The sequence below is a fragment of the Coccinella septempunctata genome, chromosome 2 (assembly GCF_907165205.1).
Source record: "Coccinella septempunctata chromosome 2, icCocSept1.1, whole genome shotgun sequence".
Classification (NCBI taxonomy): Eukaryota; Metazoa; Arthropoda; class Insecta; order Coleoptera; family Coccinellidae; genus Coccinella; species Coccinella septempunctata.
Genome location: NC_058190.1, coordinates 52,502,809 through 52,529,048, shown reverse-complemented (window position 1 = coordinate 52,529,048; position 26,240 = coordinate 52,502,809). Strand labels below are relative to the sequence as shown.

The window sequence follows — 26,240 nt, the reverse complement described above, 5'->3', positions numbered from 1 at the left end:
AACTCTGTACTTTCGGTAAAAATGAATTCGGTCGTTTTTAATCAGTAATTCAGTAGATGAGAAAATTTTTTGAGATGAGTTGGCCTAAGACTTGTCATAGCGATATCAGTTTTTCTCCAAGCCACCTGGTGGCACAATTTATTATGGCTATGGGGACACTCTCCTAGGGCTCCTAGTGAACTCAATTTATTTATCGAATTCATTACACCCTCCATAATAGGAATCAGAAACGCGACTTCAAATCATTCAATTCCTGTGAATTGATGTTAAATAAATGCACAACCTACTTATCATGCTTATGCATTTTGCCACCAGATGACTTGGAGTTGGAGACTGCTGTTTTAAAAAAAATAAGGTTAGATTCCAAATAAATAGAAATTAGATTTTTAAAATTAATGAATAATGAGTCGAAACAGAGAACTCGTATCTAATATTGGACTTCGACTAGATGGTAGGAGACCTAATGAACTGAGAAGGATACGTTGTAAATTAGGCGTATTTCCTGAACCTGATGGAAGTGCTTACATTGAACAAGGTCTCACCAAAGTCCTAGCTTCGGTTTATGGACCTCACCAGGTTCGTGGAGGCAGATCGAAGGCCCAACATGATGCGGCAGTCATCAATTGTCAGTTTAGTATGGCCGTATTTTCCACAGGAGAGAGAAAAAGAAGACCCAGAGGGGATAGGAAATCTACAGAAATGTCCATTCATTTGAGACAGGCGTTAGTTGCGGCAATTAAAATCGAATTATATCCATGGTCTCAAATCGACGTCTACGTTGAAGTTCTCCACGCAGACGGAGGAATATACCCTGCATGTGTAAACGCAGCCACACTAGCTTTGGTTGATGCGGGCATCCCCTTGAAGGAGTATGTAGTTGCTTGCACAGCGTCTTTAGCAAACAAAGATATATCAATGATTGATATTTCGCATCAAGAAGAATTGATGGGAGGACCTACTCTAACCCTTGCTGCTTTACCAATATCGGGAAAAATTGTTTTGTTAGAGATGTCCAAAAGATTCCACGTTGATGATTTGCAGAAAGTGATTGATAAAGCTCTGGAGGGATGTAGAGATATCAAAAATATTCTAGATGAAGCTGTTAGGAATAATCTTCGACATACTGGAAGCTCAACAGGTTGGATTTTGACATGAATGTTTTTTAGGTTATGTAACTGAATAAAACGTAGACTGATAAATTCATTATTGGTCTATGGAATAAAGTGTATTTTAAATATCTAAATAAAGTTTATTTTGTATAAATCGATATTTTTCTTCAAAATGCGAAAAGTATAACTTAATGGAAAACTGATTTGAGTTACTGCATGTATAAATATATATTTACATTTTTGAAAATCGACTTCGGCGAGTTAGAAAAATAATTTTTTTAATGAAGGTCACATTTGGCATATAACAGACAAATATCTCAGTTGGGTGTGGCGTCTGGATGTCTTTCCAACAACATGGCAACACCCTATAAAAACGTTGAATTATTAGTGAAATTAAAAGAAAAAATAGTGATGCTTCTTACTTGTCCACCAGCGGCACAAGCAGCTACTAGACCGATTTGCCCATCTTCTCTGACCAGCCTATTTGCAGTATGCATAGCGAGTCTTATACCGGTTGCTGCGAAAGGATGTCCAATCGAGAGGGAACCACCCCATTTGTTAAATTTGTCCATGTCAGGAGCACCCACTTTGGACGATCTGTTCATGTAGGTTTGAGCAAACCAATCGCTGTCCATGGCTTTCAAATTAGCGACTATTTGTCCCTAAACGAATTTCGGCAAAAATATTAATCTATTAGTTGAAGGGATATAAAAATCTGAATTATTTTGGCTAATATAGTTGACTTACCGCGAAAGCTTCATGAAATTCCCAAGTATCAATATCTTTAATTCCCAAACCAGCCTTTTGGAGGATAATCGGGGTTCCATAAGCTGGACCAAGAAGAAGTTGATCAATGGGGTCCTGAGCTACATAGGTGAAATCTCTAAGGTAAGCTTTAGGTTTAAGTCCTAGTGCTTTAGCCTTCGCTTCAGGCATAATCAAAGCAGCAGAAGCACCGTCAGTCTGTGAAAATATTGAAATAAAAGAGTCAGAAGTATATGGTATACAGATTTTTCTTTTTTACCAAAAACGATGAATTGGCAGCAGTAACTGTACCATAAGGCTTAACGAATGCTGGTTTGAGCTTAGAGAGCTGCTCCATTGTCGAAACTCTCACTCCATTATCCTTTTCGATGGACTTATTGACTCCAGGAACCTGAAAAACCAACTCATTCACATGAATTAAACAAGTTCATCGTGCAGCAAACCTTGATTGGAATCACGTCAGTTAAATAACCCTTCTCATGAGCCTCTTTGGCGAGAGTGTGAGAACGCATCGCAAACTCGTCTTGTTCTTTGCGAGAAGCTTCGAAAGCTGCTGCCAAACGATCAGCAGAGTGACCCATGGTCTCTTTAGAGGAAAACTCAGACACTGCAGGTAACTGAATGAAAAATTAACCCATGTTAGTCCTTCAATAGTATTACAAATCAAAAGTACAATTAACCTGTGGTAAGATATCAGCCGGTCTAACTTGGCCCAACAAAGATAACTTTTGGCCAAGAGTCTTAGCTTTATTAGCTTTCAGCATTATACTTCTGAGTTTTCTGCTGAACCTGATCGGAATATCTGACATAAATTCAACTCCACCAGCAACGATTGTGTCGTATGTTCCACTAGCGATGAGTCCAATAGCTGAAGGACAATTCAATTACCGAAAAATGCATTTACTAGGCCAAAACTGATTGTACACAAAATCTAAGGAATTTCCATCACCTGATGTAATCGCAACATTAGAAGAAATGCAAGCCATGGTTACTGTGTGAGCTGGAGTTTTATCGCTATACCCTGCACAAAGCATTGCTTCTCTAGCTATATTTGAGGTTTCTACTTCTTGAATTACTGTACCATAAATTACATATTCGACCATTTCTTTAGGTAAACCAGTTTTTTCTAGAATACCCCTGAAAGTCAAAAATTACCTACAGGTGGATAAAGATACAACCATTGACTGAAGGATGTATATAATCCAAACTCAATTCAATGAATTTTGGTCTGCATATAATAATAATTGTCTATGTAAACTAAAATTCATAGAATCGTACTCTATTAGAGTCTATGCATAGAAATTATCTTAATAATTCACAGGTATCTAGATTATTCAATCCAAAAAGTGAAAAATTTTACTTTTCAACCTCACTAGAGTTCTTTCTGAGGTAGTAGGTATAATATTACATGGGTCAAAATCACTAAGAGGTCATCAGTTCAACAGTTGAAGACATAGTCCAAATTTCAGCTTTCTTATTGCTTTCAGAAGAAATGCATTTAGCTGCAGGAGAATTCCACAAAAAAACTTACTTCAAGGAATGTTTAGCCAGATCATAAGCCATCATTTTTGAATAATCGGTTCCAGATATCAAAAAAGGTGTTCGAACTCCATCTACAAGAACAATATTTTTCCCTGTCTTATCTTGTAGTGTTTTTTTCGCATTTAATTGAGGAGTTGTAGACAGAGCTCTCACATTACCTAAAATTTAAAAAAAATAGTTATATTCGGTGAAATATACCTTTTGGACTTTGGATTTACATTTTCTTGAATGTAGGTTGTGTTTTTAATTTGTTTAATTAACTTACCAGAAATTAAAGTGTTGATAATGGAAGCATTTTTTGGTATCCTACTACCGATTTGCGACATCATTTTATAAGAGAAATTTATAATGTTTAGTTTTCTTTAAATTATTAATTATTTGAGAAGCAAGTGGATTGACTTTACTCAGATAATAGGATAAAAGAGTAAATTTAACTTATGCGCAAACGCGTAGATTCAGAGATGCGTATTTTAAATTAGGGAAGAATTAATTGTAGGTATTTTGACTTGTAATTTTTCACCTTTCTTATATTCTACATTTTCAAAATAGTATATGTGTATACAAAATTAACCATTTGGAATATATACTGAACTACAGGAAAAAATCAGAATAATATTTAATATATTTGCATATAAATAAAGTGTGTTGTCGATTAAAAGCATTCGTTTGTGTTCTACAATTTTAGAAATGATTAGATTCAGATGAAAATATGGACGTTCATTTTTCATTCGGAAAATTTCTACCTAATTTTGAAAAGTGTTCTCCTATATGCGTGGCTGGCGCCATCTATACAAGGAAAAATCTATCTGATGGAACGTTTTGGATTTTCAAAATTGATTCAGATTCTGTAATCTGTGGAGATATCCGGGTCAGAAGGTGAGCTTAAAAAATCCAGAAAAGTAAGTCAGTTAAAACTTCGTCAAGACCGAACAGTTGCACAGAGATAAAATTTCGAGAAAAGTTGCTCTTTGAGAACCTGAGAAATATTTTTTCAAATATCGAAAATTTAATTTATTTCCCTCTTGAACTAAAAAGTTTCAAAGCAGTTTTCTCTCAAACATGTAGCTTATAAAACACTTGTAAAGATATACCAATTTTACCAACAAACACCTTATAGAGTTCCAGATATAAAATTCTGCCCCCCCAAAATCATTCCTTGAACCGCCACTGGAATTTTTGGAACACACGTTAATTCATCATGCAGTAATAGTATTATGATTTTATGAACCTTTGGAGTGCATACTTAGAAAAGGCAGGATTTAATGTTACGCAATATATTCATCATAATTTATTCTCTTCTAGTTATTTCTAATACATTTCTCACAAAACATTTTTGAATGGCAGGCAATATATTTTTACATGCTGCAATTAAGGTATCCATACTTTTTGTCACAGTATCAACAGATAAATGACCCACTTGGTAGAAATTCGTTACTTGCTCGTGTGAGGATAGATAGCACATGACAATTGTTCCATGTTCTTTCTCAATGGCTATGTTTGATAAAGATTCTTCTGTCCTATCTGGATCAAGTATTACTGTATTCCCTTGTATTGATAATGTAACAGAAGTAACTATATCAAACATAGGTATTCCAGCAGATACAAGAGCAGCACCTGCTGCTGTTATAGCAGCACTAAGAGCTGATCCATCATTATGTAGTACTAATGTATAAATATCTACTTGAAAATTAGGAAATTCATGTCTGCAAACTACAGATTCTAGAGCTTTTTTCATAACAGAGCTGTATTCTTTCTCCTGAGAGTCTTGCTGATGTAACCTTCTTTTAGAGCAGCTGAATGGAGCAAACTTGAATTCGCAATATATTTCTCCCTTAGAGGAATAATCTGTTCTATTTGGAATTTCCCTAGGATCGAATACAGAAGTAACGACTATGGTTCTACCTTGTTCAAGATAAGCAGATCCTTTAGCATGAGCCACAACTCCTGTTTTCAAAACTAGAAAAGAATATGTAAAGAATTTTCAAAAAACATAAGAGAAACATACATAATTTCCTATGCTCAAGAATGTTTCTTCCATCTTTCCTGAGCCCATTCTCAGAAATGCAGGATTTATATTGTTCCTTCAAACTTTTCGTATTGAGTTTGGTGAATAATTTGTACGGTACCGCATCCTCGGGGCCATTCAATCTCTTATAATCAATAGGCATTATGAAAATCAAGAGAACTCGATTATTAAAGAAAACCGCAAATTAATTTTCAAATGTGTATCATAGACGTTTTTCAGTTTTCAGGTTATGATCACAGATGTTAAACAATGATTTTTTTTAACAAAGTTACTATATCTTGAATTTTTGTTATTTCTATTTAAGTTATCCAGATGGGATTCTTTTTCATTGTATTCTCATTCAAAAAGTAATTGTTTGGATACAAGATACAAATGTAATGCATGTTTATGTCATCAAAGAGAAGATGTCAGGTTGACTTTCTAATAAATTTCTATGTCAGCAATCTAACCGTAAAATGTCAAAGTTCTGTTTTGGAAAACGTCAAAACAGTACAAAATATCAACAAAACAACTCATCAATTGCAGCGACAATTGATAATGGATAATGAGAATTCATTGATATATGGTTTGGAATTTCAGGTAGGAAGTTATAATTATATGTACTTGCCTTACCTTGAAATTTCAGGCCAGAGCACTAGCCCCAATATTAGCTGAAACAGAAAAACTGAAATTTATAATAGGAACTCAGTCATTGAAACAATCTAACAATCAAATCCATTTGGTGGAATTCAATGAAGAAGAGTCTGTATTAAAACCCCAGGTACTTCTACCATGCCAAGAAAAAATATATTGGATATGATCAAGTTACTATTAATTTTCAGTTATTTCACCATACAGAGGGTGAAGTATGGAGAATAACATCCAGTGCTGTAGATGCTTCTAAAATTGCTGTTTGTTACAATTCAATCATAGATGAGAGTACTTGTGCTATGAAGAGCCATGTATTGAAATTGCCAGAAAACTATGACTCTAATATAATCGATAACTTGGAAGTATCCAATAAACTGGACATACCCAGCAACGATGTTAAAACTACTGAATTTCACCCCACCAATGAAACTAGGGCTGCCTCTGTTACAGAGAATAAAATTTTATTATGGGATCTTTCAGATTTTAACGCTAGACCTATATCTGAGATCCAGTTAGAAACTAAAAATAATCTGAAGTATTCACTTGGTAAATGGAATCCCCATCAAAATTGTAATCAAGTTAGTAAAGATCTACTGGAAGTTGTTTTCTGCTTATTAATGATTTTGGGGTAGTTTTCAGCATTAACAGAAACACATTTGAAAACTTATGATGTAAGGACTGGTGATATAGCATGGAGTATTGATTGTTGTCACAGGATTTTTGTAAGAGATATTGATTACAATATGAACAAGCAGTATCACATAGCTACTTGTGGTGATGATAGCTTTCTCAAAATTTGGGATTATAGACAAACTGCCAATCCAATTTTCTCGAGAAGCGATCATACTCATTGGTGAGTGATGATTATTTTTTTTATAGTATGTATGATATTTTTTCAATTTTTCATGGAATATTGTCTTTTTTTTAGGATCTGGTCAGTACGTTTCAACCCATTCCATGACCAACTAATATTAACTGCTAGTACAGATGGGCGGGTGCTTCTCTCAAGTGCTGCAAGTGTCAGCTCGGAAAACGTAATTGAAAGTTGTCTTACAGAAGAAAGCAACGAACTTGAAGCCAAACAGATGTCAGTAATCATTCAAGAATAAATATATTGCTTTGTTGTTAATAGCTCACACTTTCAGATTATCAGATGGCCCCCTTCAATGGTGTGAGCATGAAGACAGCGTTTACTGTGCCGAATGGTCACCAGCAGAGCCCTGGATTTTTGCTTCGTTAAGTCATGATGGAAGATTATTGATAACAAGGGTTAAGAAGTCTTTGAAATATCAAATAATGTTATGAATATTAAACTGAAATGTTTTAAATATGTCAATATAGAAATAAAACAATAAAGATTCACTAGATGGCGAATTTTTTTTCAAGAAATGTAGAAATTGATACTGTACCCATTAGTTAAAAGTGAAATTCAACACCCAAAATATATATTTATAATACCTGAACAAAAATTCCAAAAATTTTTTTATCATTTTATTTGGAACAATATTACAAATATGATTCGGGGAATTGGAATATAACTTCCCTGCCGGTCAACTTCTTGTAAATTGAAGAGAAGGTATCAACCTGAAACAAGATACCAGATAAAAAACCACTGGACTACTGGATAAAGAAAAATCAAAAGCTAATCAGAACAAATTTTCCCTACCTTATGTTCAATGTTAGTCTGTTGATTTTTGTCAAGATGGACCTTGATGAGTTGGGAACCATCTAATTTAACCCTAATCCTCTTGCCAATGATTTCAGCAGGATAAACCAAGTCATCCAAAATAGCATCATAAACAGCAGTCAGAGTACGAGATCTTGGACGCTTCTGCTTGCTTCTGGTCCTAGTCTTACGTGTAGGCTTATTCAAGATTTTACGCTCTCCTACGAAAACTACATGCCTGCCACTGAATTTCTTTTCAAGTTCTCTGACTAAGTCTGATTGCAATTTTTGGAATTGCTTAAGCTTGGGCATGGGTACATAGATGATGATAGACTGTAAAAAAAAAATGATTTCAGAGCATGTCCACATGAGAAGTAAATTTAATCATGGCAAGGAAGCCATCAGTTGAAAAAAATTCAAGTCACAGAAACTCATTGGTGTCCTAAGTAAATGCATCATGTTAAAATTCAATAACTAAAAGAAAATTCGTTCATAAGATTTACCTTTTTGTTGTTAGAATCGATTTCCTTAGCTTTCGTTATATGGAGCTCCCTAAGTTGAGCTTTCAAATCAGAACTTTGTTCCAATTCCAACAAAGCTTGAGCCACTTGGGTCTCAAACTGATCGGGTTCCGCACCGCCAGATTTAATTATTTTGTTAGCCATCTGAAACAAAATCAGACATCAACATCCACTTCTAGAGTTAGAACATAACCTCCATAGAAACAACAATCTACTTAATTCGCATAATCTCTAACTAATCATTGCCAAATTATTGAGGAAACATAAAAATTTCATTGAGACACTTACATTACATTGAATATTTTCTTGCAATTCAATCAAAAAATAAATGAATCCACACTTAGATGGAATATTTCACTTTACTCACCCCGACATGAAAAAAGAGCGAGCCACTGAAAGACAGAATGGTGGTTAGTCACAAATAGCAATAACTGTTTCTCTATGGTCTAAAAGTCTTTTTCTTCACAATGTTCACTCAACTTGTGGATTAAGATAAATTTGAGAGAAAACTTGGAAAATTCACATAAATTTACCACAAGATTTTCGTCGTTGCGAAAAATCTAAAAAATTGTTTGAAAATATTCGAACTTTCAAAATAAATAATGAAAAAATATAGGACAATACATACATAATAATTCTAGTATTCTTTTTGAGAATAATGGAAAATTGAATGAAAAAAATATAAGGGATGAAAGTAATTCTAGTATTCTTTTTGAGAATAATGGAAGTTGTTTGGAAATTAGGATAATTCAAAAAATTTCGATGGAATCTTAACTTGTGAAAATCAAGTCATCGTAATCTGTGGCCAATTTTGACGGGATGAAGCTGAATTAAGAGGTCGATGAAAAATAATTGAAAGCTTATTGAAATTTTCACATTGCACCACAATTTTCCGTGGAAAATCTCAATAATAACAAATAATGGCCTCGTTGTGTGGTAGACTGGCAGTGAATGCAGTTAGGCGCAACGTTACAAATAACATTTTCAGAGCCTACGCTTCAAATAAAGGTGAGCCCAGTCCAGTTAACCATCATTAAATTACGTAATTTTTTGAAGTTTATTTCATCAAATATGACTTCTTTTATAATATTGGAATCTGGCAAGCCTCTAACTGCATTCTAATTTTCACATTTAGTTACCCTTGGCGACCCCATTGAGCATGCCACCGGTTTAGAAAAACGTGAATTGTTGGCCAAAGCTGCAGGAAACCCAAACCCCTTCGATATTCGTGTCATTAAACAAGGTCCAGGAACTAGAGAACGCCCTACTGAAATACCCTCTGCCTTTGATGCTAGGATTGTCGGATGCATTTGTGAGGAAGAAGCTTCATATGTTAACTGGATGTGGTTATATAAAGGTCAACCTAAGAGGTGTGAATGTGGACATTGGTACACCCTTGTTCACAAAGCACCTGTTTAAATGGTGTTTTCCATCAGTAAATAGAATTCTTAGATCGTAATTTAATCAATTTTTATTTCAACATCAAGATGTTTCTTATTAAACCTTATTTTTTTGGATAGTACACCTTGTGTTTCCAAAATTCCTTAAAAAGAAACAATATTACATGAAGTGAAGAGTTGGAGTACTTTTTATGTATTATCTTTGTTATTTGATTAATAACTTGACATGTAACTAAGAAACAACAAAGCTCATAAATTCGCTTAATCCATTTGAGTTTTTCTGCTGAATTGTAAATAATATTTGAAGAATTTGGGCTCTTTTTATTGGAAAGCTCAGTCATGTCATCTACTATCAGAACATGAAGAATCTACAAGGTTAGATCCGAGTATAATGCAAGTTGAAGTATTCATAAATAAAAATAACATGGTACTTTATATATCAAATCATTTATTTTTAACAAAATAGAAAAAATAAATATAGAGATCTAACAAGTAATCTGCAACTTAGAAACAATTGCATAATATACAGTGACTGAAGCCACTACTAAAGCTAAAAATTCACCGTTCACTAAAGGACCGTTATAGGTACCAGGATGGTTGACGACAATTGATCCTAAAGCTGGCACAGAATTGATGTCCTCACCAGATCTTTGAGCTTTCCTCAAAGTAGCCACATCATCTTCATTATAAATTCTAACAACTTTATCTCCCGAAGAAGCTTTTTTAATATCTTCAGTCCAGCTTACCTAAGGAGAAATTTTAAGTTAACAGCAAGTTGGCTTTAAAAGCTGACGTTTTGACAATATTTCAAGACAATCTTAAATGCTTCAGTAGATTATATACCTGGAACTTATTTTTATCTACAGTTGATACTGGAGCAATATTTCCGTTGAGATCGGCATAAATATTTTTCAAAATGCCATCATTTTCGCATTTCACCTCAAAGACACCAATATAAGCGATGTTAGTTAGATATGTAGAATCCTGTGTTGTGAATGAATGTGATGTTATTACAGGATTTTTACAAGTTTCACTGAAAGCCAGATTCAAACAGGCGAAAAAGAATGCAAAATTTACAAACTTAAACATCTTTTTGTTCTTGAAAATTCCAACACAACCGTTTGCAACTCAACTTCAACCTAATAAAAACCAAAGTTCCTCCACCAAAAATGCCAGGTATGTTCCACGTGGAATGGCGCATGTGACGTTGCTGTTGTTACGTGTAAATCACAGACAGTTATATTATTCTATAAGAATTTTAATAAAAAGGAATCTCGAATAATCAATTATCTTTTTGAGTGTGAAAAAGATCCATTTATATTGCAGATGAAAATATGCTCCAAAAATAAATCTTATCTAACTTTACTCTTTGAGGAAATTCTATGGAGGCAGAAACAACCTGTCAGAATTTTATGACAGAAAACAAGAAAATAAACAAATTTTTTGCACTAAAAACTTGATCATTCCTATGTCTGAAGAAACAATTTTTGAATTACTGCATTCAGCTGTTGTTGATTATGTCGTTGAGGATAATACTAAAGTATCGGAAAAAACAAATAAAACCGATGCAAAGGTAATAGAAAAATTATTTGAGTAAAAGTGACTGTCTCAATGTTTTCAGGACGAAGATTTATCGAAACTAGAATATATAGGATTCTTCGCTGGTTATAGAATGATAGAAAGGTATGGTCTGTACCTATTCAATAACATTCATTTAAATTTATATCTTAATTTCAGACTAACAAGAGAAATGCCCCGTTTTAAGGATGAATTAGATACTATGAAATTCATTTGTACAGATCTCTGGTCTGCAATTTACAAAAAACAAATAGATAATTTGAGAACTAATCATTTAGGAGTGTATGTTTTACAAGATAATGCCTTTCGATTCTTAACTAAGTTGTCAAATGGCAAGCAGTATTTAGATTTAGCACCAAGATATGTAACCTTCACTTGTGGAGTGTTGAGGGGGTGTTTGGCAAATTTAGGCATAGAAAGTATTGTTACAGCTGAGATACAGACAATGCCTTCTTGTAAATTCCATATACAGGTCCAGAGACCTTGCTGAAAAAAATTAATAAAACATTACTATTATTACCGATTATTATTGTTTACTGTGTAATAAAGTTTTCTGCCTGTCTTGAATTCAATTCCTGTGACAACAACTACTGTAGGTAATTTAGTACCATTTTGTTTCAAAGTCAAGTGCTGTTTGGCGAGCTATTCAATGCCAAAACCTTCTAGAGGCATAAAATTTTATTTTATTCCAAGCTTTGGCCCACATGTATCTGAAATATTCTTTGAAAAATATAATTTTTGTAAATCATTTGAACTCTGTATTTATTATATATAGGTTTATTGAACTTATATAAATAAGGAAAAAAATTAAATGCCACGATTTTCCTTTTGGCGCAACCTTAACATCGATTTTGAGATTGAAATCAGAAAAGAAGATTTTTGCATTGAACTCACAAATAACTTTTGTCCAAAGGTGATATTTCAAAGCAAAACAACCTACTTATCGTGCTTAAAAATTTCGCCACCAGGTGGCTTGAAGATGAATATCAAATAACCGAAACAGTGAATAACTGCTATTTTTTGACATCGAAACTGTTATTTGAGTGACGTTTAAAATGTTTTCATTTAAGTTGTCAAAATGACATTTTTAAGTTACAAATTTTGATTTATGATAATCCCTGATTCCTTACAATGTGAAAAAGATTTTGTTATATACGTCTCTCTTTAAAAGTTTAGTTGTGAAATATATGTAAAATGACATCTTCAAGTGAAACCAGTCTTTCACAAAATGCCTCAGCATTGAGGCAAGATGGTCAAGATATCCTTTCGTCTTGCACAAATGCAAGATCCGTACCTCAACTGCCTCCACGGCCGATCAATCAGTACAGGCCAACTGGTGTAATGCCCTACTCAGGTGTGTGATTCCAAAGGTCAAATTTTAGTTGTTGAAAGTTCCAACAATGATAATACTAGAGCTTTCACCTATACTCGGATCATTTGGCATCAGAAACTCGATAGAACCCCCTCAAGAACTGATTCCATTCAATTAAGAAAGATAAATATTTTTCATATAATCTAAAAAATTGTATTTACACTTCTGATTCAAGGTTATGGTGGGTCCACGTATGGAAGCTATGGTGGCTTAGGAAGTTATGGAAGCTTGAGTAGTTATGGTAGTTATGGAGGTCCAAGCTCCTATGGGTCGTATGGTATGCCCTCCATGTACAACTCTTATGGTGGATACAATAGTATGGGTATGTACAATATGCCAGGAGTATATGGGGGTATTAATGATGATGCAGAAAGGCGATTCATTCAGTATGCTGAGGAAAGTTCACGAAAAACATTCTCTAATGTTGAAAGCATTGTCAGGTAATACGATTTTCTTATCTTATTTCTTATATTCTAACTTTTAAGTCATGAAATCTTTTAGTTCAGGTCAAGTGAAGTTAGATTGATGATGATTAGTTAATAGCATAATTTCATATTATATTATGGCTTTGAATTGTATATAGGGCATTTGGTAGCATAGCAATGATGTTGGACAACACCTTCTTCGCCTTAACAAGCTCGTTTAGAGCCGTTTTGAGTGTAGCAGAGAACTTCGGAAGATTGAGGACCACATTCAGTCAAATTTGGTACTCGGTGAGCGTTTTCAGATTCGTTAATTGGCTTTATAGGAAAGTATTGGAACTTCTTGGTAAAAAACCCAGGAGTCCAACTTCTGCTGCATGGAATCAAGCAACAAAAGGAATACCCAACGGTGTTCTGAATGAAGGTTCATCGCAATCCAGCTGGCCCACTATAGCGTTTTTAGGCATCTTAGCATCTGCCCCTTATATTATCAGCAAATTTCTGCCTAAATACGAAGGTAAACCTCAGCATCCTTGGATTTTCGCTTTTTTACAATGGTCTTTTTGGTAATATGGCATATATTTCAGATAAATCAGACATGTCCAGCTGGAAATCCCCAGGTGTGCCTGCGAAAGCAGCATTCGACTTTGTTGGGAGTAACCCATCAGAAATGTCAATTGCGTTAAATGACGATGTGGTAATAGCCCCTCTGTATATTCAAGAATCTATGAAACTTAGGAATACAGGTTGGGCCTATGCCTTGAGCAAGGGTAAGAGTGGATTAGTCCCTCTCAATTACCTACTGTTGAATAAATCGACCAAGAAGCAAGACCCGATACCAGTAGCAACCAGCAATTTGAGTCGTGAAAACTTCCTCAAAAATTTCGAGAATACAAACTGGTTCTCAGATAATCCTAATGCTCCTCCGAGTGAGGAGGAGGTAAAAACTAAGTCGAAGGCTAAAAGAGTTAGTTTTGGGGAAAACCAAATTTTTGAGAATATAGATTTGGATAGTTTGAGGAAAGAGGCGGACAGTGAAACGAAACAGCTAAAGAGTAGTTTGAAAAATTCAAATCATAACAACGAACAGGGCAGTGATTGTGATAAACATATATCTTAGATTTTAAAAAGGGAAATTTTGGTTATTTGGTTTTAAGATAACTAGTGGAAGGAGTAAAATATTGGTTATTTACTTTTGCTTCTTGAGATTATTGGTGTTACAGAGAGTAAGGAAAAATCCCCTTCATTTTAATGTTGAACCAACAGGTATGAGATCTGAATTTGACGATTTTGAAATTTTCACTTGAAGTTTTGCTATGGATGAAAATATGTGGAATGTTCCAAGTCTTGAATTACTGGGACTTTTCGTATAGGGGTCACATTATTTCATAGTAAAGATTTTTACCAACCATTATAAACTTTTATATTGGTGCTAAGACTGATTTGCAGGTGATAGAATTCCAATATATTGAAAATTCGTGCATTTATTGGAGATGAATAGCGTGAGGTAGCTAATAATTTTACTGATAAATGTTCATGTCTTAGCATTTATAGTCTTTATAAATAAATCATTGAATAGAATCTGCTGTTAGTTTGGATGACATTTGGACCCTTTCACCAAAAAATAACTTTTAACATAATTTTCGGTTCAAAATTTGAACATTTAGGCCACTGATGACCACCGAAAACAAATCGCAAAACACAGAGATAATGTCCGATTTTCTGTGAACTCAGCATAGAAAAAAATTCAAGTAAACATTTTGAGAAAAAAGTTTTTGACTACAATACCGAAAAGACACAATCTGGACTATCATCCATAAATTACCACATAGTTATATAAAAGATAAAAAAAGTAAAATCCAATGACGAAGTAATGACACTGCAGTTGACAATGACATGAGTGACCTGTCATATGTCAAAATTGTAAAATCGAAGAGAGCGACGTTTCCTGAAAGGGTCTTGTACCAATTTCTATTACGTAAAGGGTAGAAAATTAGAAAATATACATTAAAAATGTCCCTTGTTTACGTACAAAAACGTTTCATGAGCAGTGCTCTTCAAAAGTTCGTGTACAACATGTCTGGGTTCAATAAATACGGTTTAATGAGGGATGATATTTTGGATGAATCCAGGAAGGATGTACAGGAGGCACTCAAGAGATTGGATGAAAAAACCATCGACGAAAGAAATTATCGTTTGATCAGAGCTGCTCAGTTGTCCCTCCAGAAGATTGTCCTGCCAAAAGATCAATGGACAAAGTTTGAAGAAGATAAAATGTACCTCACACCACTTATCAAACAGATCCGAAAAGAATGGGAGGAGATGGAGGAATGGAACAAGAAATACTAATTGAATAAATAGGTAGTACGATGTAAATAAATTCTAGGATTCTGATTAAATATTAGATCACTAAAAAAATTTCATTTGTTTGCCAAATCCTATCCTAATTGACAGCTGAAGCTTTCACAATATTGAGCATTCTTACTTTTGTACCTATAAATTTCACTCAGAAAGTGGGGCAGCTGTTAATTTCAACACGGAATTATCAGAAATTATTTTCTTACAAATAGAACTATATGATATAAAAATAAAAAATAATAGTGAAAGTATAGTTTATTTAAACAGATTATAACAGATATAAAAATAAAAGAAAATGGTCACATCAAAATGAATGAGAAATATAACTTAAGAGCATTTTTCACAAATGTTGCAAAACTTATCAATTATCATCTTCTTCAATTTTTGGTGCTAGGTAATATCTAATGTGTCCCAAATCGGGTATTACATATTCTACTACTAAAGGGACATTATCAGACATGGAAAGTACAACTTGATTAGATAAAGGAGTTGCCTTGGTAAAATGATTCAAATATTGACAAGCAAAAGTTAGAGTGACTGGATTCTGTAGATCGATAGTAACAGATTCTTCCTCCTTTTCAAAATTATTGGTCTGTGCGATTTTAATATTTGCACTTCCAATATCACCATTTGTAGAGAATCGTACTCCCTCTTTTGTGCATGAAATGACTAAAGATTCACCAAACTGGGAAAGATCTCGGCATATTCTGGCAAACTCAGCGGAAGGCATCTTGATTACACATGAGAAGTCAGTTTCAGGAATTCCTAAATGTTCCTGGTCTAAATTCATCAATTTCATTTCATAATCGGAGATTTTTTCTTGTTTCTTAGATTCAAACATGAAGGTAACCGTATCAGCATCATCCTGAGCCTTGATGGTAACCGTATCATCGTTATTGGAACATTTGAAGATTTTCGATAAACTGTAAACAAACGAACAGAATGAGTCTAATAGGAAAAAAGTTCAAATAATTTTTAAGTCCAGGTGTGAATAGCTGAATTGAATATTAAAAAGTAATAGATACCTTGTTAAATTCATGCCCATTGTGATATTCCTGTCACATCTATATTTGTCGAAGCCATCTGATTTCAACATTAGAGATACCAAGGATACATGAGAAGTATCCATAGCTTGAAGTTGAATACCAGATTCTGAGCAATCAAATGAAGCTTCATTGAGAAGTTCTTTAATTGCTTCCATCACCTTTTTGAAAACAGAACAGCTAACTAATCTTGCTTCAAACATTTTGAATATTTGTATTCAAATTTGATTGATAAAATTTAAATTTATTAGACGCTACTCGCACGAATATCGTTCTTGTACCTCCGACTTCTGTTTGTGAGGGAAATAATCGCGGGAAATTGAACGGAAAACTCCTCAAACATAACCTTATTCATTAGTTATTTTGATCTACTGGGAATAACTGATGAAAATAAATTATAATGCTTAAAAATGGGTGTCCCTTCATACCGTGTAGAAATATTTAATTTTAAAACTGATGGAAGTTATTCGAATTGACGATTTATGAATTCAGATATGCAAGGCCGTGAAAATGGTTGCAAGTAGAGGAAAACCCTTTCTTTGGTCTTGTTTTTCTTTATGACATCTGTCAAAATATCGTTGAAATTTCCGTAAAATCATCAAATTTTCGTCATTTACCATAATCTCCATTTTCATTTACTTTTTCAAAAAGAAATAGTACTGAAAAGTAAATAATGGGTAGTCTTTGGGATGAAGGAGACATAGCTGGGGCTGTAACAAAAGCTAAGCAACTAGGCGCTGTTTTTATTGTTTTTGTGGAAGGTGAGAAGAATGTAAAGGACGTTATTTCTAAAGCAATATTTTGAATGATTCTAGGTAAAAATGAGCTGTCGTCTCATTTTCTTCAGTTGTTCAACAATGAGGAGGTATTGAAAAAATTGAAAACTAATCAGTTTGTAGCCATTAAAGTAGAGGAAAATTCTACAGCACATCAACAATTCAGTGCAATATGTATCCTTTCGAATATTCACTGGTTACTCAATTTATTAATATTAGATTGATCCTTATAATTATATAGATCCTCATAATTCCATTCCATCTGTATTTTTCATTGGAAAAAATGGTAAACCCTTAGAAATTTTAACAAAAAATGTTAATGTGGAAGAATTCAACAGTACTATAAATGGTGTAATAGAAAGAAGTGGTTTCTCTTTGAAAGCAGGTATTACAAGAACTATTTGTTTTATGTGAATTCCTATTGATCATTTTTTCAAGATGCCTCTACAAATATTATTGAAAAAGAAAAGGAACTGGCTTGTAACAAAAACACAAATAGCCCAATCACAAGTACTTCAGATTCACATGTAGAATCTAAACCTTCCTCTTCATCATCTAAAGAGATGAGTCCTGAAGAAAAAGTTCAGCATGCTAAAGAGCTGATTGAACAGAGAAAGGAGGAGAAGAAGAAGCAGGAGGAAGAGGTAGCTGTAAAAATAGTGGAAAAAACATCCATTACCCTACTGAACTTAGTTTATATTAAATGTTGTTTTTGGTAGGCTGAAAAGCAGAGGGAAATAGAACGTCGCAAGATTGGACAGAATGTACAACAAATGAAGAGGTGGCAGCAGGACGAGTCAATGAAGCAGCTGATGGAAGAGAGAAACCGAGAGAAAAAGGAGAATCAAGCTGCAAGAGACAGAGTTCTGGCCCAGATTGCTCAAGATAAAGTAGAGAGGGCAGCTAGGTTTTCCAATCAAGGTTCAGCGAGTGTTCCATCAATACCACAAGCCACTGCTGAAGGTAGCAGGGCTGTACCGAGAGGTAACACCACAAGATTACAGTTCAGATTACCAGAAGGAAGAGTGTATACACATGAATTTCAGGTAATGCATTTAGATCCAACAATGTCTATTTTCAAATACGTTGATTTTGTTTTCAGATCAGCGACACTCTGCACAGGGTCCATCAGTATATCCTCAACGAAATTACCCCACCCTTCACGAATTACACAATCTCAACGACTTTCCCTCGTAGAGAGTTCAACGAAAGCGACAACGGTCAGACTCTGCTGGATCTGCAACTGGTTCCGAACGCCGTCATATTGATTTTGCCCCAGGTGCAGGGCGCCGTATCCAGCAGAGCCAGCGGGATGTTGGGCAGTATGTTCTGGTGGATTATGGCTCCGATCATGAGCATGTACGACTTTTTGGTCGGGTTCATTTTCGGTACGCCGTCTATCAGGAGGAGCGAGCCTTCGACGAGCGCCAAAAGGTCGGCATCAGAGACTGATGTGACACATAGGTAAGGATCAGAGGTGCTGGGGGCTGAATCGTTTTTCTTCGACTTTCAAATTGAAAAGAAAAGAAATTTTGGTTGTCTGAATCATTTTACTATCCTTGAAATTGTGCCGCCTATAAATCCTATGGTATGATATGATACAAAATTAATATTGCATTTTCAGAGTAACTTTGACATTATTTGAGATTTTTTTTGGTTCTGTGTCTAAGATTGATCATTCGGTCACAGAACGTCTATTGAAGTGTCAAAGTTGGGACTTCCACAGAACAGCTTAGTAGTTCAGATGTTCTGTGACAAAACCATAAATGTAAGAAAGTTCCAAATGTCGAAACTTTCCCTAGAAAACACATTATAAATTTTCTTTCAACACTTGTTTATGATATCCAGCATAAATCCAAGGATTGTTTAATAATAACAGGAACCGAAAAGCACAAATAGAAATTAAAAAAATTTTTGATCATTCTATTGATGCAGGAATCAACCAAAAAGGCAGGCTGGCAATTCTACAGAAATTAAGAAACAGGGTAATATCCACCGCTTGAAAGAGAGACCAGATACAGATGATGAGAATAACACATGGAACGGTAATTCTACTCAACAGATGTAATAGACTGGAGAAGGAATTAGATTGCAAGAGACTATATAAATAAACCTGCAAACCACGCAATTTTATGATGTATGAATAATATATAAGTTGAATACTAAATTATGCATTTTATTCTATGTTCCACAATTACGATTTAATAGCACATTTGCTATATATATGTTATCTTTCTTGTTGAATAAATATATGTTGAAATCTTTTAGGATTTTCTTTAATTCAACCAATTTTTTCCCAGTGATTTTTGTCAATTCTATATTCAATACATAATGCCCACAAAAACGTATTACAAGTCAAGTTTTAATGGCAAGTATTAGCTACTTGAAGGAAAAATCCTTTATTTTTTCAATAACCATCAACTCCTCAAGGTTTTATCCACATTTTAATGGACCAGTATATCTGATTGACGTCCACCAATTTTAACAATCCGGGATTCATAAACATCTTCTTGATGTCCACTTGAAAAATGATAGGCGCAGGATGTATATAAGGTAAATGAAAATCCTTCAAACTTTTAGGAAGCTGCAATGTTACCATCTAACTGGTACATTTCATATGCAAAACTTTCTCTATGATAAGGATCATTTTCTAGTCCTATGTATTCTATCTCAAGTGAAAATGGCCCATCCACTTTATCTGCCATTGTAATTGAAAAACTAGATATTTTGCTCAGATCAATTGCAAATTGCTTATCTTGGATGCGTCCCCTCGATGAAAGGAAGAATTTGGAAAATGGAATCTAAAAAAGTTAATATTCAATTGTAAAACCTCAAGATAAACACTGCTTTCTTAAGTTCTTACCCTCACAATTTGCCAGTAAGGACCACCTCTTGTATAAAGAGGATAATGATACATATCATTCCAAGAAAGATCAAAGTATCCCTTATTTCCTATATTTAAAAAATACGATCTACCATCACCTCTAACTTTCATATTCAAAACATTATAAGCTGTCCAATCTAAGTACTTTTGTCTTTTGAACGATTTCTGAAAAGACATCATCAAAGATATAGGAAAATACCTTTGTCACTTTTTACTCACTCTGAATGTTTTTGTTTTCATATTACAGTAGCCTGCTCTTGCAATCTTTCCATCCTTAGGTACTCTTTTATTTAGTTCACCTGAGAATAATCCATTACCATCCTTGGTTAGCATCAACTCACATTTACTAAAACCTTCGTTGTGGTCGCTATCCGAACTTGTTACCCAGGTATCCAAACTGCTCTCTTTTCCAAATTTCCATATTATATCTATTTCTCCAGGACGAACAATCAGGGGAGTATTCAACCAAAAAAAATCCTCATATAGTTCTTTTTTGTATAATTCTATTTCTTCTTTGAGTTCTTTGAATCCTTGAGGTATCCTTTTGGTAAGAGGAGGTAGTTCTTCGTGCTTTCCTGAGTAGCCCCCTTTTTCATCTCTAATCCAGAATTCACATAAACTAGGAGAAAGATGGAAGTTTCGTTTTCCAATAACTGGATATCTTAAGAATCTGAGAGCTTTATGTGTGAGAGACATCACATTACCGGTTCAAAACAAAATATTAAAAATAAGCATTCAAAATCAAAGATTATAGAGTTAGACCTAACCTAACTCTATAATCTTGATTCAAAATAAAATATTGAAAATAACTCTTTGGCAATAAGCAACAACTTGTTAAAACAACAGGTTGAGGGTAACAGTTGTTACTTGTTCTTTGAGATAACGGTGACCTATTATTGTTCTATGGTTCTCAACTCGCCTCATCTTCAATTACAGATTCCTGTTCAGTCCATAGTAGTAATCTATTCAAATTGCCTAAGTTTTGAAAAGAAATAAATAGATGTCACTTTTTATTCCAATTTGAAGAAATTGAAAAAGTTTAAAATCTGAGGTATTTCACTCAAAGTGAATTTTATTTTGATTTCAATGTCATTACTTACCAAATACTTGCTCTGATTAACTATATCATATTAATCAGTGATGGCTGTTTGAAGAGTTCAGAATGAAAAACAAAAATATTCTATGTTTATATTGTGGCGCGAATTCGCTCATTTGTATACATCACTAATTATTTTAACGAATTAACCTTGTTTTATTTTCAAATTTTTATTACTCAACAAAGTTAAGAATTATGCCTAAACAAAAATTTGTAGATATCAAGTGGCTAGGCGATGCGGTACCTTGCTATTATGATAATATACCCTCACAGGGAGACAATAGGATATTTTATAAGTAAGGTATAAATATGTTGTGAATTAACAATTTTTCATCGTATCCATTTTTTCAGCATATTCATCAAAAATGGAATGGATTTCAGTATTGGCGATTTTGCAATTTTTAATACAAACATCGATGACCCCTTGTCCCAAAAAATTTGTCAGTTCAAATGTTTTTTTCAAGAAGGTAACAAGTACAAAGCTGTCGTAGTAGTTTTTGAACGAGCCAGTAAATTCGAGGAAGATTTCCGTTCCTTGAATGTCCAGTATGATCATAGTAATGAGGTATAATAAAGCTTCTATACGCAAAGGGTCCACACTAGAAGTATCTAGGTAACCAAATGAGATTCTTTTGGTAAATTTAAATATTATCGTATTAGTAGTACATATGGCTTTACCAGAAGTACTTTTATAGAAATTTCAGAAAAAATCTCATTCTGTTCTCTAGATATTTGTAATGGACATTTGCTTGAAACATCCTTAACTTCTCTTGAGATAAAACTAATTTTATCGTTTCTACAGTGTGTTTTAGATTCAAGAGAAGAGAAAGTATTAGATTTGAAACATATTTTGAGAAAATGCAGAGTTGTTTTTGGAACTAAAGATGAAACTGTGCAAGACAAAATAGATTCTCATAATTTCACTAGGAAGATATATTTTCTATGTAGATATGTATATACACAGAATGGGCAACTAATGCCATGTTTTAATGATCAAATTATAAATGACCTCACAATTGAAGAAGCAGTAGAAGTGAAAAGAAGAACGCCACTTAAAACTCCCTCCAGAAAAATCATGAGTGCCAGTAGAAGTACTGGAGTTAAGAAAAATTATTCGGAACCAATGCATGAGGAGAGTGCTAGAAGTCAATCTCCTCATTTATCCCAAGTTAGGAGAAATCTAAACAACTCCTTTAATGATTCTCTATCGCAAGATGAAAAGAGCTTTGGAAACTATTCTATTGTTGAACAAGATAATGAAAATCTAAAAATAAAATTGAGGGTCTCCAATGGTAGAGTTTTATCGAAAATTCCCTCAAGTCAACCAGTGGTTTTATTGAGCAAAATAGAAACCAAACTTCTTTCAAAAGAAAATGATGCTGTTTATGAATTAAAAAGTCCAAATTTTAAAACGTTGCTGAAAAAATCAGGGAATGTCGTGAAAACACCTAATAGAAAAAACATAAATTCTAACACACCAGAAAAAGTTTTGGTCAATTTGGTTGACAATATGAAAATAAAAGATAAAACTCCTGTCAAATCGAGTCCTAGGAAACTTCGGAGACTAGATAGCCCTTTATACAATGAAAATTACAGCGATACTGACTCTGATGATTTTAGTGGAAAGAGAAAAGTGGCTGAAAATAGAGGAGAAAATGGTGGACACTGTGATACTCCTGTTGGAGTTAGGAGATCAAAAAGGGTTAAAAAAAGTGGCTTTAATCGAAATTTTGAATATCTTACTGAGGGTTATAATATCCAAAGAATAAAAAACTCTGCCAGAAAAAGGAAACAAATAGACTCTCCTATTCCTGGCATCACGGATTTAGATTCAGACGATGGGGTCCCTAAATCTTCAAATAAAAATAAAAGAAAGATCGACGTTAACGCATCGAGCACTCCTTCAACGAAATCACAGACACCTTCGGTGAAAACACCTAGCTGCAGATCAAAAACTCCCAAGACGATGAAAGGGACCCCACTGAAGTTGATTCGGAACGGAATTCTGACCCCATCTGTGGACCAGAGGCAGAAAGTTGTAGCAAAATGCGACACTCCTCTTATACTTGCGAGGAACACACTGCATGTTTCCTACGTGCCTAAGTTGCTGCCTTGTAGGGAGAAGGAATATAGGGATATTTATAGTTTCATCGAAGGGAAATTGAGAGATAAATGTGGCGGGTAAGTTCGATCTTTTTTCTAATCTACAAAACGGGTCATGTAAAAAACCCATCGGAGGTTACTGTCAAAATATTTTCCGATAAGATATGTTTCTGTTCGAGAGAATCCCGACGGGAAAAAAGAGTCGACATGAAATGTTTCAAATGTAGTTAGAAAACAAAAATATCGAGCCTTCTATCGGTAGAGAAACGATATTTCTAACTTATTTAACACTGTTGTATGGAATTTTTGCCGGTATAAATTTAGAGTTTTACTTTCAGTATAAATCGAAAGTGTTCCTTTTTGACTATGAGCGCAATTATTTTCAAAAAAAATCAACGAAAACAGTCAATATTCGAAATGTCACAAGTCATCGGAAGAAACCATAGAATTTACGGTTTTCGGCTAACTTCACGATGAAAATCGGAAGGACGTGAAGATTGCCCGAGAACGCACAGACATGGGCGTAGCATTGGACTGGGCATTCACGTATGTAAGTGTCTAATGGTTTGTCGTTTCCGCATCTTTTAGATTGCTTTTCGATTCCAACGCATTATATCGATTGGTCATAGGTGGTTCTACGAGCTTATTTTGAAGGAAATCATTTTTTTTTAGAGTTTTCGTATTTTTTTAAAATTGGCTATACTGAGTGTTTTTTCAAATTTGGTGATGAATAAACAGAGTGAATGTTACATGAAATGAACGCAGAATTATTTTAGGTGTATGTACATTTCGGGAGTGCCCGGTACTGGAAAAACCGCAACCGTAACGGCAGCCATAGAAAATATTACGAAAACTTGGAAAAGCGAGGGATATGAAGAGTTCAAGTACGTGTGTATTAACGGAATGAAATTGACAGAGCCGAGGCAGTGTTATGTTGAGGTAAGTTTTTTTTGCCCGTCTTTCGAATTTGAATTTTTAAATTTGTTTTAATGCAGATTCTCAAGCAACTGACTGGTAAAAGGGTGCCGTGGGAACAGGCCTTAACGATGCTAGAAAAACAGTTTACAATAAAGTCCGCTAAGAAAGTTGTGCCTACTGTTCTTCTTATAGACGAGGTAGATCACCCATTCTTTTAGATTTTGGCCCGTTTTCATTCTCTTCTATTTCAGCTGGATATTCTCTGCACCAAGAGGCAGGATGTCGTTTATAATTTGTTAGATTGGCCGACGAAAACAAACGCTCAGCTTATCGTAGTAACGATAGCCAACACCATGGATCTTCCGGAAAGGTAGCCAATTTGTAGAGATGGCATTTTCAGTTGCACGAATTCATAATGATTATTTTCAGATTACTAATGAGTAGAGTGACAAGTCGTTTGGGGTTGACAAGATTGACCTTCCAAGCGTACACCCACAAACAGCTGCAGGAGATTGTTATCAACCGTCTTTCGGGAAACGAAAGCTTCAGGGCGGATGCTGTACAATTCGTTGCCAGGTAAGACTCTTAAATTCCCCGATAACAACCTCAATTACTTTCATTCTTTTTTTTTAGGAAAGTGGCATCCGTGTCCGGAGATGCAAGAAGAGCCCTGGACATTTGTAGACGTTCAGCTGAAATAGCGGAATTAGAAGGACCAAATACTCAAGTTTCTATGCAACATGTCAACGCAGCTCTGGAAGCGATGATAACGCAGCCCAAAGTTAAGGCTATTTTACATTGCAGCAAACTGGAGAAACTGCTCTTGAAGGCCGTTATTGCAGAGGTTGGTAATTTTTTTTCCTGAAGGGTAGGGGATGGGACGAAGTAAATACCTTTAAAGCAAAAAGGACTCTATTTATTAACCTTAAACTAGTTACAACAACGCATTGCGTATCTGAGGACAGTTTTTTTAAACTACTGTACTTCTGCTTTGACTGAAAATATCCTTGACTTTTTCAATTTGTATGGGACACCCTGTATATTTTCGCAGATTTTTCTCAACAAACGCCAACTCCCGTGGAGGTTATAGATGCTTGTTGTGTACCCTTAAATTCTGAAAAATTGTCAAGAAATCAAATTGCTTGCTCCACACTTTGTTCCAATCCTGTATAACTTGAAACATTACTCTGTTCTTAATATTCCTCAATGAAGAGTACAATTTGAGGAGACCCCAATTTTCTTCATATTATTTTCATGCAGTTGATTCTGAGTGTTGTTTGGTTACCTTAGGTGGAGAGGACGGGATTAGAAGAAACCGTATTCGAAGATGTGTGTACCACGTTGAATTCTCTGGCAACTTTGGAAGGTTTCAAAATGGTCAGCCTTTCCCTGGTGTCTTCGGCGGTGTATAAGTTAACTTCTTGTCGTTTGTTGTTATCCGACCAAAATTGCAACGGCCTCAACCAAAGAATTTTATTGAATGTTAGTTCGGATGATGTGTATTTCGCGTTGAAGAAAGACTGATTTTTGTTATTTTAGGTTTTACTGATGATGAATATGTTATGTATGAGAATGTGCTAGTAATTTATTATAGAGTTGATTTCTAATCGATATACTATTTTTTATAAGTTTTGATTGTTACGTATTAAACAGACGCATACTTTGATGTTGATGATTTCGAGTACGTCTTGTCTGATTGCTGTGATATTAAAATTTCCAGCCTTCATTGCGAGATTAAGCATAAACTTGTGACTCTACAGGGTGTCTTTGACTCGTACAAATATTTGAATAGTAGATTCTTGAGGTCAAAAGAAACACTTTTTTCTTATACCATTTTTTCTGATTCGGCCCTGATAAAAGGATAGTTATTTTAGGTTATATTGAGCTGTTCCACCCCTGGAAAAACAAAATTCCCTTTAGCATAACTAGCTGAATCTGTGATAATGTACATCTGTGGATCTTTTAAACAGAGTTGTATTCAGCTAAAGTACCCGATTTTTCAAATTTTATAGATACTTTTTAATTTTTGAA

General features: G+C 34.5%; 14 protein-coding genes across 15 annotated transcripts; 8 read left to right on the top strand and 6 right to left on the bottom strand.

Annotated features, from left to right (window-relative positions):
- The first annotated feature begins 311 nt into the window (after positions 1-311).
- LOC123307695 (exosome complex component RRP41) lies at positions 312-1,263 on the top strand. The gene has a single exon (XM_044890100.1). The coding sequence runs from the start codon at positions 403-405 to the stop codon at positions 1,153-1,155; it is 753 nt and encodes a 250-aa protein (XP_044746035.1). The 5' UTR covers positions 312-402; the 3' UTR covers positions 1,156-1,263.
- On the bottom strand, positions 1,229-3,842 carry LOC123307694 (trifunctional enzyme subunit beta, mitochondrial). The gene is made up of 9 exons (XM_044890099.1): positions 3,682-3,842; positions 3,406-3,574; positions 2,824-3,011; positions 2,555-2,742; positions 2,318-2,491; positions 2,134-2,265; positions 1,857-2,072; positions 1,532-1,771; positions 1,229-1,474 (listed from the first exon to the last, which is right to left on the bottom strand). Exons 1-9 carry the CDS (start codon positions 3,743-3,745, stop codon positions 1,427-1,429), a joined length of 1,419 nt encoding a protein of 472 aa, XP_044746034.1. The 5' UTR covers positions 3,746-3,842; the 3' UTR covers positions 1,229-1,426.
- An 849-nt stretch (positions 3,843-4,691) lies between these two features.
- Positions 4,692-5,683, bottom strand: LOC123308151 (exosome complex component MTR3-like). Its single transcript, XM_044890700.1, has 2 exons — positions 5,422-5,683; positions 4,692-5,372 (listed from the first exon to the last, which is right to left on the bottom strand). The coding sequence occupies exons 1-2, from the start codon at positions 5,582-5,584 to the stop codon at positions 4,705-4,707; spliced, it is 831 nt and encodes a 276-aa protein (XP_044746635.1). The 5' UTR covers positions 5,585-5,683; the 3' UTR covers positions 4,692-4,704.
- Positions 5,684-5,867: 184 nt separating this feature from the next.
- LOC123308150 (EARP-interacting protein homolog) lies at positions 5,868-7,437 on the top strand. Its single transcript, XM_044890699.1, has 6 exons — positions 5,868-6,021; positions 6,068-6,202; positions 6,264-6,650; positions 6,705-6,925; positions 7,001-7,159; positions 7,218-7,437. The coding sequence occupies exons 1-6, from the start codon at positions 5,980-5,982 to the stop codon at positions 7,375-7,377; spliced, it is 1,104 nt and encodes a 367-aa protein (XP_044746634.1). The 5' UTR covers positions 5,868-5,979; the 3' UTR covers positions 7,378-7,437.
- A 76-nt stretch (positions 7,438-7,513) lies between these two features.
- LOC123306867 (40S ribosomal protein S7) lies at positions 7,514-8,729 on the bottom strand. 2 transcript variants are annotated; one of them, XM_044889046.1, is made up of 4 exons: positions 8,627-8,729; positions 8,242-8,403; positions 7,739-8,071; positions 7,514-7,656 (listed from the first exon to the last, which is right to left on the bottom strand). In XM_044889046.1, exons 2-4 carry the CDS (start codon positions 8,401-8,403, stop codon positions 7,579-7,581), a joined length of 573 nt encoding a protein of 190 aa, XP_044744981.1. In that variant the 5' UTR covers positions 8,627-8,729; the 3' UTR covers positions 7,514-7,578. The 2 variants fall into 2 exon arrangements, with proteins under 2 accessions (XP_044744981.1, XP_044744979.1); XM_044889044.1 differs by having other exon boundaries at positions 8,548-8,688.
- Positions 8,730-9,056: 327 nt separating this feature from the next.
- LOC123307753 (cytochrome c oxidase subunit 5B, mitochondrial-like) lies at positions 9,057-9,928 on the top strand. Its single transcript, XM_044890178.1, has 2 exons — positions 9,057-9,267; positions 9,395-9,928. The coding sequence occupies exons 1-2, from the start codon at positions 9,180-9,182 to the stop codon at positions 9,676-9,678; spliced, it is 372 nt and encodes a 123-aa protein (XP_044746113.1). The 5' UTR covers positions 9,057-9,179; the 3' UTR covers positions 9,679-9,928.
- Positions 9,929-10,087: 159 nt separating this feature from the next.
- LOC123307751 (translocon-associated protein subunit delta-like) lies at positions 10,088-10,839 on the bottom strand. The gene is made up of 2 exons (XM_044890176.1): positions 10,503-10,839; positions 10,088-10,405 (listed from the first exon to the last, which is right to left on the bottom strand). Exons 1-2 carry the CDS (start codon positions 10,746-10,748, stop codon positions 10,145-10,147), a joined length of 507 nt encoding a protein of 168 aa, XP_044746111.1. The 5' UTR covers positions 10,749-10,839; the 3' UTR covers positions 10,088-10,144.
- Positions 10,840-11,050: 211 nt separating this feature from the next.
- Positions 11,051-11,804, top strand: LOC123307752 (trafficking protein particle complex subunit 6b). The gene is made up of 3 exons (XM_044890177.1): positions 11,051-11,232; positions 11,281-11,342; positions 11,397-11,804. The coding sequence occupies exons 1-3, from the start codon at positions 11,128-11,130 to the stop codon at positions 11,725-11,727; spliced, it is 498 nt and encodes a 165-aa protein (XP_044746112.1). The 5' UTR covers positions 11,051-11,127; the 3' UTR covers positions 11,728-11,804.
- Positions 11,805-12,291: 487 nt separating this feature from the next.
- On the top strand, positions 12,292-14,612 carry LOC123308490 (probable peroxisomal membrane protein PEX13). Its single transcript, XM_044891154.1, has 4 exons — positions 12,292-12,591; positions 12,785-13,049; positions 13,193-13,548; positions 13,619-14,612. Exons 1-4 carry the CDS (start codon positions 12,432-12,434, stop codon positions 14,149-14,151), a joined length of 1,314 nt encoding a protein of 437 aa, XP_044747089.1. The 5' UTR covers positions 12,292-12,431; the 3' UTR covers positions 14,152-14,612.
- A 325-nt stretch (positions 14,613-14,937) lies between these two features.
- LOC123308494 (cytochrome b-c1 complex subunit 7-like) lies at positions 14,938-15,449 on the top strand. Its single transcript, XM_044891157.1, has one exon. The coding sequence runs from the start codon at positions 15,045-15,047 to the stop codon at positions 15,378-15,380; it is 336 nt and encodes a 111-aa protein (XP_044747092.1). The 5' UTR covers positions 14,938-15,044; the 3' UTR covers positions 15,381-15,449.
- Positions 15,450-15,626: 177 nt separating this feature from the next.
- On the bottom strand, positions 15,627-16,772 carry LOC123308493 (proliferating cell nuclear antigen). Its single transcript, XM_044891156.1, has 2 exons — positions 16,415-16,772; positions 15,627-16,312 (listed from the first exon to the last, which is right to left on the bottom strand). The coding sequence occupies exons 1-2, from the start codon at positions 16,633-16,635 to the stop codon at positions 15,751-15,753; spliced, it is 783 nt and encodes a 260-aa protein (XP_044747091.1). The 5' UTR covers positions 16,636-16,772; the 3' UTR covers positions 15,627-15,750.
- A 226-nt stretch (positions 16,773-16,998) lies between these two features.
- Positions 16,999-19,472, top strand: LOC123308489 (UBX domain-containing protein 4-like). Its single transcript, XM_044891153.1, has 7 exons — positions 16,999-17,193; positions 17,248-17,382; positions 17,450-17,593; positions 17,647-17,852; positions 17,928-18,254; positions 18,311-18,672; positions 19,144-19,472. Exons 1-7 carry the CDS (start codon positions 17,106-17,108, stop codon positions 19,274-19,276), a joined length of 1,395 nt encoding a protein of 464 aa, XP_044747088.1. The 5' UTR covers positions 16,999-17,105; the 3' UTR covers positions 19,277-19,472.
- LOC123308492 (complex I intermediate-associated protein 30, mitochondrial) lies at positions 19,364-20,894 on the bottom strand. The gene is made up of 3 exons (XM_044891155.1): positions 20,312-20,894; positions 20,072-20,257; positions 19,364-20,009 (listed from the first exon to the last, which is right to left on the bottom strand). The coding sequence occupies exons 1-3, from the start codon at positions 20,786-20,788 to the stop codon at positions 19,785-19,787; spliced, it is 888 nt and encodes a 295-aa protein (XP_044747090.1). The 5' UTR covers positions 20,789-20,894; the 3' UTR covers positions 19,364-19,784.
- Positions 20,895-21,331: 437 nt separating this feature from the next.
- LOC123308488 (origin recognition complex subunit 1) lies at positions 21,332-25,875 on the top strand. Its single transcript, XM_044891152.1, has 9 exons — positions 21,332-21,484; positions 21,540-21,753; positions 21,991-23,369; positions 24,068-24,230; positions 24,287-24,406; positions 24,461-24,579; positions 24,639-24,785; positions 24,843-25,053; positions 25,500-25,875. The coding sequence occupies exons 1-9, from the start codon at positions 21,384-21,386 to the stop codon at positions 25,731-25,733; spliced, it is 2,688 nt and encodes an 895-aa protein (XP_044747087.1). The 5' UTR covers positions 21,332-21,383; the 3' UTR covers positions 25,734-25,875.
- Positions 25,876-26,240: the final 365 nt, after the last annotated feature.

Excerpts from the sequence above, each read along its gene's own strand:
- LOC123307695 (XM_044890100.1), top strand. The coding sequence starts at position 403 with ATGAGTCGAAACAGAGAACTCGTATCTAATATTGGACTTCGACTAGAT.
- LOC123307694 (XM_044890099.1), bottom strand. The coding sequence starts at position 3,745 with ATGATGTCGCAAATCGGTAGTAGGATACCAAAAAATGCTTCCATTATC. Across the intron at positions 3,012-3,405 it reads CTGGCTAAACATTCCTTGAA|GGGTATTCTAGAAAAAACTG; the intron begins GTAAGTTTTTTT and ends TTTGACTTTCAG. Across the intron at positions 1,772-1,856 it reads AATTTCATGAAGCTTTCGCG|GGACAAATAGTCGCTAATTT; the intron begins GTAAGTCAACTA and ends AAATTCGTTTAG.
- LOC123308151 (XM_044890700.1), bottom strand. The coding sequence starts at position 5,584 with ATGCCTATTGATTATAAGAGATTGAATGGCCCCGAGGATGCGGTACCG. Across the intron at positions 5,373-5,421 it reads TCTTGAGCATAGGAAATTAT|TTTTGAAAACAGGAGTTGTG; the intron begins GTATGTTTCTCT and ends ATTCTTTTCTAG.
- LOC123308150 (XM_044890699.1), top strand. The coding sequence starts at position 5,980 with ATGGATAATGAGAATTCATTGATATATGGTTTGGAATTTCAG. Across the intron at positions 6,022-6,067 it reads TATATGGTTTGGAATTTCAG|GCCAGAGCACTAGCCCCAAT; the intron begins GTAGGAAGTTAT and ends TTGAAATTTCAG. Across the intron at positions 6,203-6,263 it reads AGTCTGTATTAAAACCCCAG|TTATTTCACCATACAGAGGG; the intron begins GTACTTCTACCA and ends ATTAATTTTCAG.
- LOC123306867 (XM_044889046.1), bottom strand. The coding sequence starts at position 8,403 with ATGGCTAACAAAATAATTAAATCTGGCGGTGCGGAACCCGATCAGTTT. Across the intron at positions 8,072-8,241 it reads TCGATTCTAACAACAAAAAG|TCTATCATCATCTATGTACC; the intron begins GTAAATCTTATG and ends TTTTTTTTACAG. Across the intron at positions 7,657-7,738 it reads AGACTAACATTGAACATAAG|GTTGATACCTTCTCTTCAAT; the intron begins GTAGGGAAAATT and ends ATCTTGTTTCAG.
- LOC123307753 (XM_044890178.1), top strand. The coding sequence starts at position 9,180 with ATGGCCTCGTTGTGTGGTAGACTGGCAGTGAATGCAGTTAGGCGCAAC. Across the intron at positions 9,268-9,394 it reads AGCCTACGCTTCAAATAAAG|TTACCCTTGGCGACCCCATT; the intron begins GTGAGCCCAGTC and ends TTTCACATTTAG.
- LOC123307751 (XM_044890176.1), bottom strand. The coding sequence starts at position 10,748 with ATGTTTAAGTTTGTAAATTTTGCATTCTTTTTCGCCTGTTTGAATCTG. Across the intron at positions 10,406-10,502 it reads TAGATAAAAATAAGTTCCAG|GTAAGCTGGACTGAAGATAT; the intron begins GTATATAATCTA and ends ATTTCTCCTTAG.
- LOC123307752 (XM_044890177.1), top strand. The coding sequence starts at position 11,128 with ATGTCTGAAGAAACAATTTTTGAATTACTGCATTCAGCTGTTGTTGAT. Across the intron at positions 11,233-11,280 it reads CAAATAAAACCGATGCAAAG|GACGAAGATTTATCGAAACT; the intron begins GTAATAGAAAAA and ends CAATGTTTTCAG. Across the intron at positions 11,343-11,396 it reads GGTTATAGAATGATAGAAAG|ACTAACAAGAGAAATGCCCC; the intron begins GTATGGTCTGTA and ends TCTTAATTTCAG.
- LOC123308490 (XM_044891154.1), top strand. The coding sequence starts at position 12,432 with ATGACATCTTCAAGTGAAACCAGTCTTTCACAAAATGCCTCAGCATTG. Across the intron at positions 12,592-12,784 it reads TGGTGTAATGCCCTACTCAG|GTTATGGTGGGTCCACGTAT; the intron begins GTGTGTGATTCC and ends TTCTGATTCAAG. Across the intron at positions 13,549-13,618 it reads ATTTCTGCCTAAATACGAAG|ATAAATCAGACATGTCCAGC; the intron begins GTAAACCTCAGC and ends CATATATTTCAG.
- LOC123308494 (XM_044891157.1), top strand. The coding sequence starts at position 15,045 with ATGTCCCTTGTTTACGTACAAAAACGTTTCATGAGCAGTGCTCTTCAA.
- LOC123308493 (XM_044891156.1), bottom strand. The coding sequence starts at position 16,635 with ATGTTTGAAGCAAGATTAGTTAGCTGTTCTGTTTTCAAAAAGGTGATG. Across the intron at positions 16,313-16,414 it reads ATGGGCATGAATTTAACAAG|TTTATCGAAAATCTTCAAAT; the intron begins GTATCTATTACT and ends GTTTGTTTACAG.
- LOC123308489 (XM_044891153.1), top strand. The coding sequence starts at position 17,106 with ATGGGTAGTCTTTGGGATGAAGGAGACATAGCTGGGGCTGTAACAAAA. Across the intron at positions 17,853-17,927 it reads AGAAGAAGCAGGAGGAAGAG|GCTGAAAAGCAGAGGGAAAT; the intron begins GTAGCTGTAAAA and ends TGTTTTTGGTAG. Across the intron at positions 18,255-18,310 it reads TGTATACACATGAATTTCAG|ATCAGCGACACTCTGCACAG; the intron begins GTAATGCATTTA and ends TTTTGTTTTCAG.
- LOC123308492 (XM_044891155.1), bottom strand. The coding sequence starts at position 20,788 with ATGTCTCTCACACATAAAGCTCTCAGATTCTTAAGATATCCAGTTATT. Across the intron at positions 20,258-20,311 it reads TGAAAACAAAAACATTCAGA|AAATCGTTCAAAAGACAAAA; the intron begins GTGAGTAAAAAG and ends ATGTCTTTTCAG. Across the intron at positions 20,010-20,071 it reads CTTACTGGCAAATTGTGAGG|ATTCCATTTTCCAAATTCTT; the intron begins GTAAGAACTTAA and ends TAACTTTTTTAG.
- LOC123308488 (XM_044891152.1), top strand. The coding sequence starts at position 21,384 with ATGCCTAAACAAAAATTTGTAGATATCAAGTGGCTAGGCGATGCGGTA. Across the intron at positions 21,754-21,990 it reads AGTATGATCATAGTAATGAG|TGTGTTTTAGATTCAAGAGA; the intron begins GTATAATAAAGC and ends TCGTTTCTACAG. Across the intron at positions 23,370-24,067 it reads TTGAGAGATAAATGTGGCGG|GTGTATGTACATTTCGGGAG; the intron begins GTAAGTTCGATC and ends GAATTATTTTAG.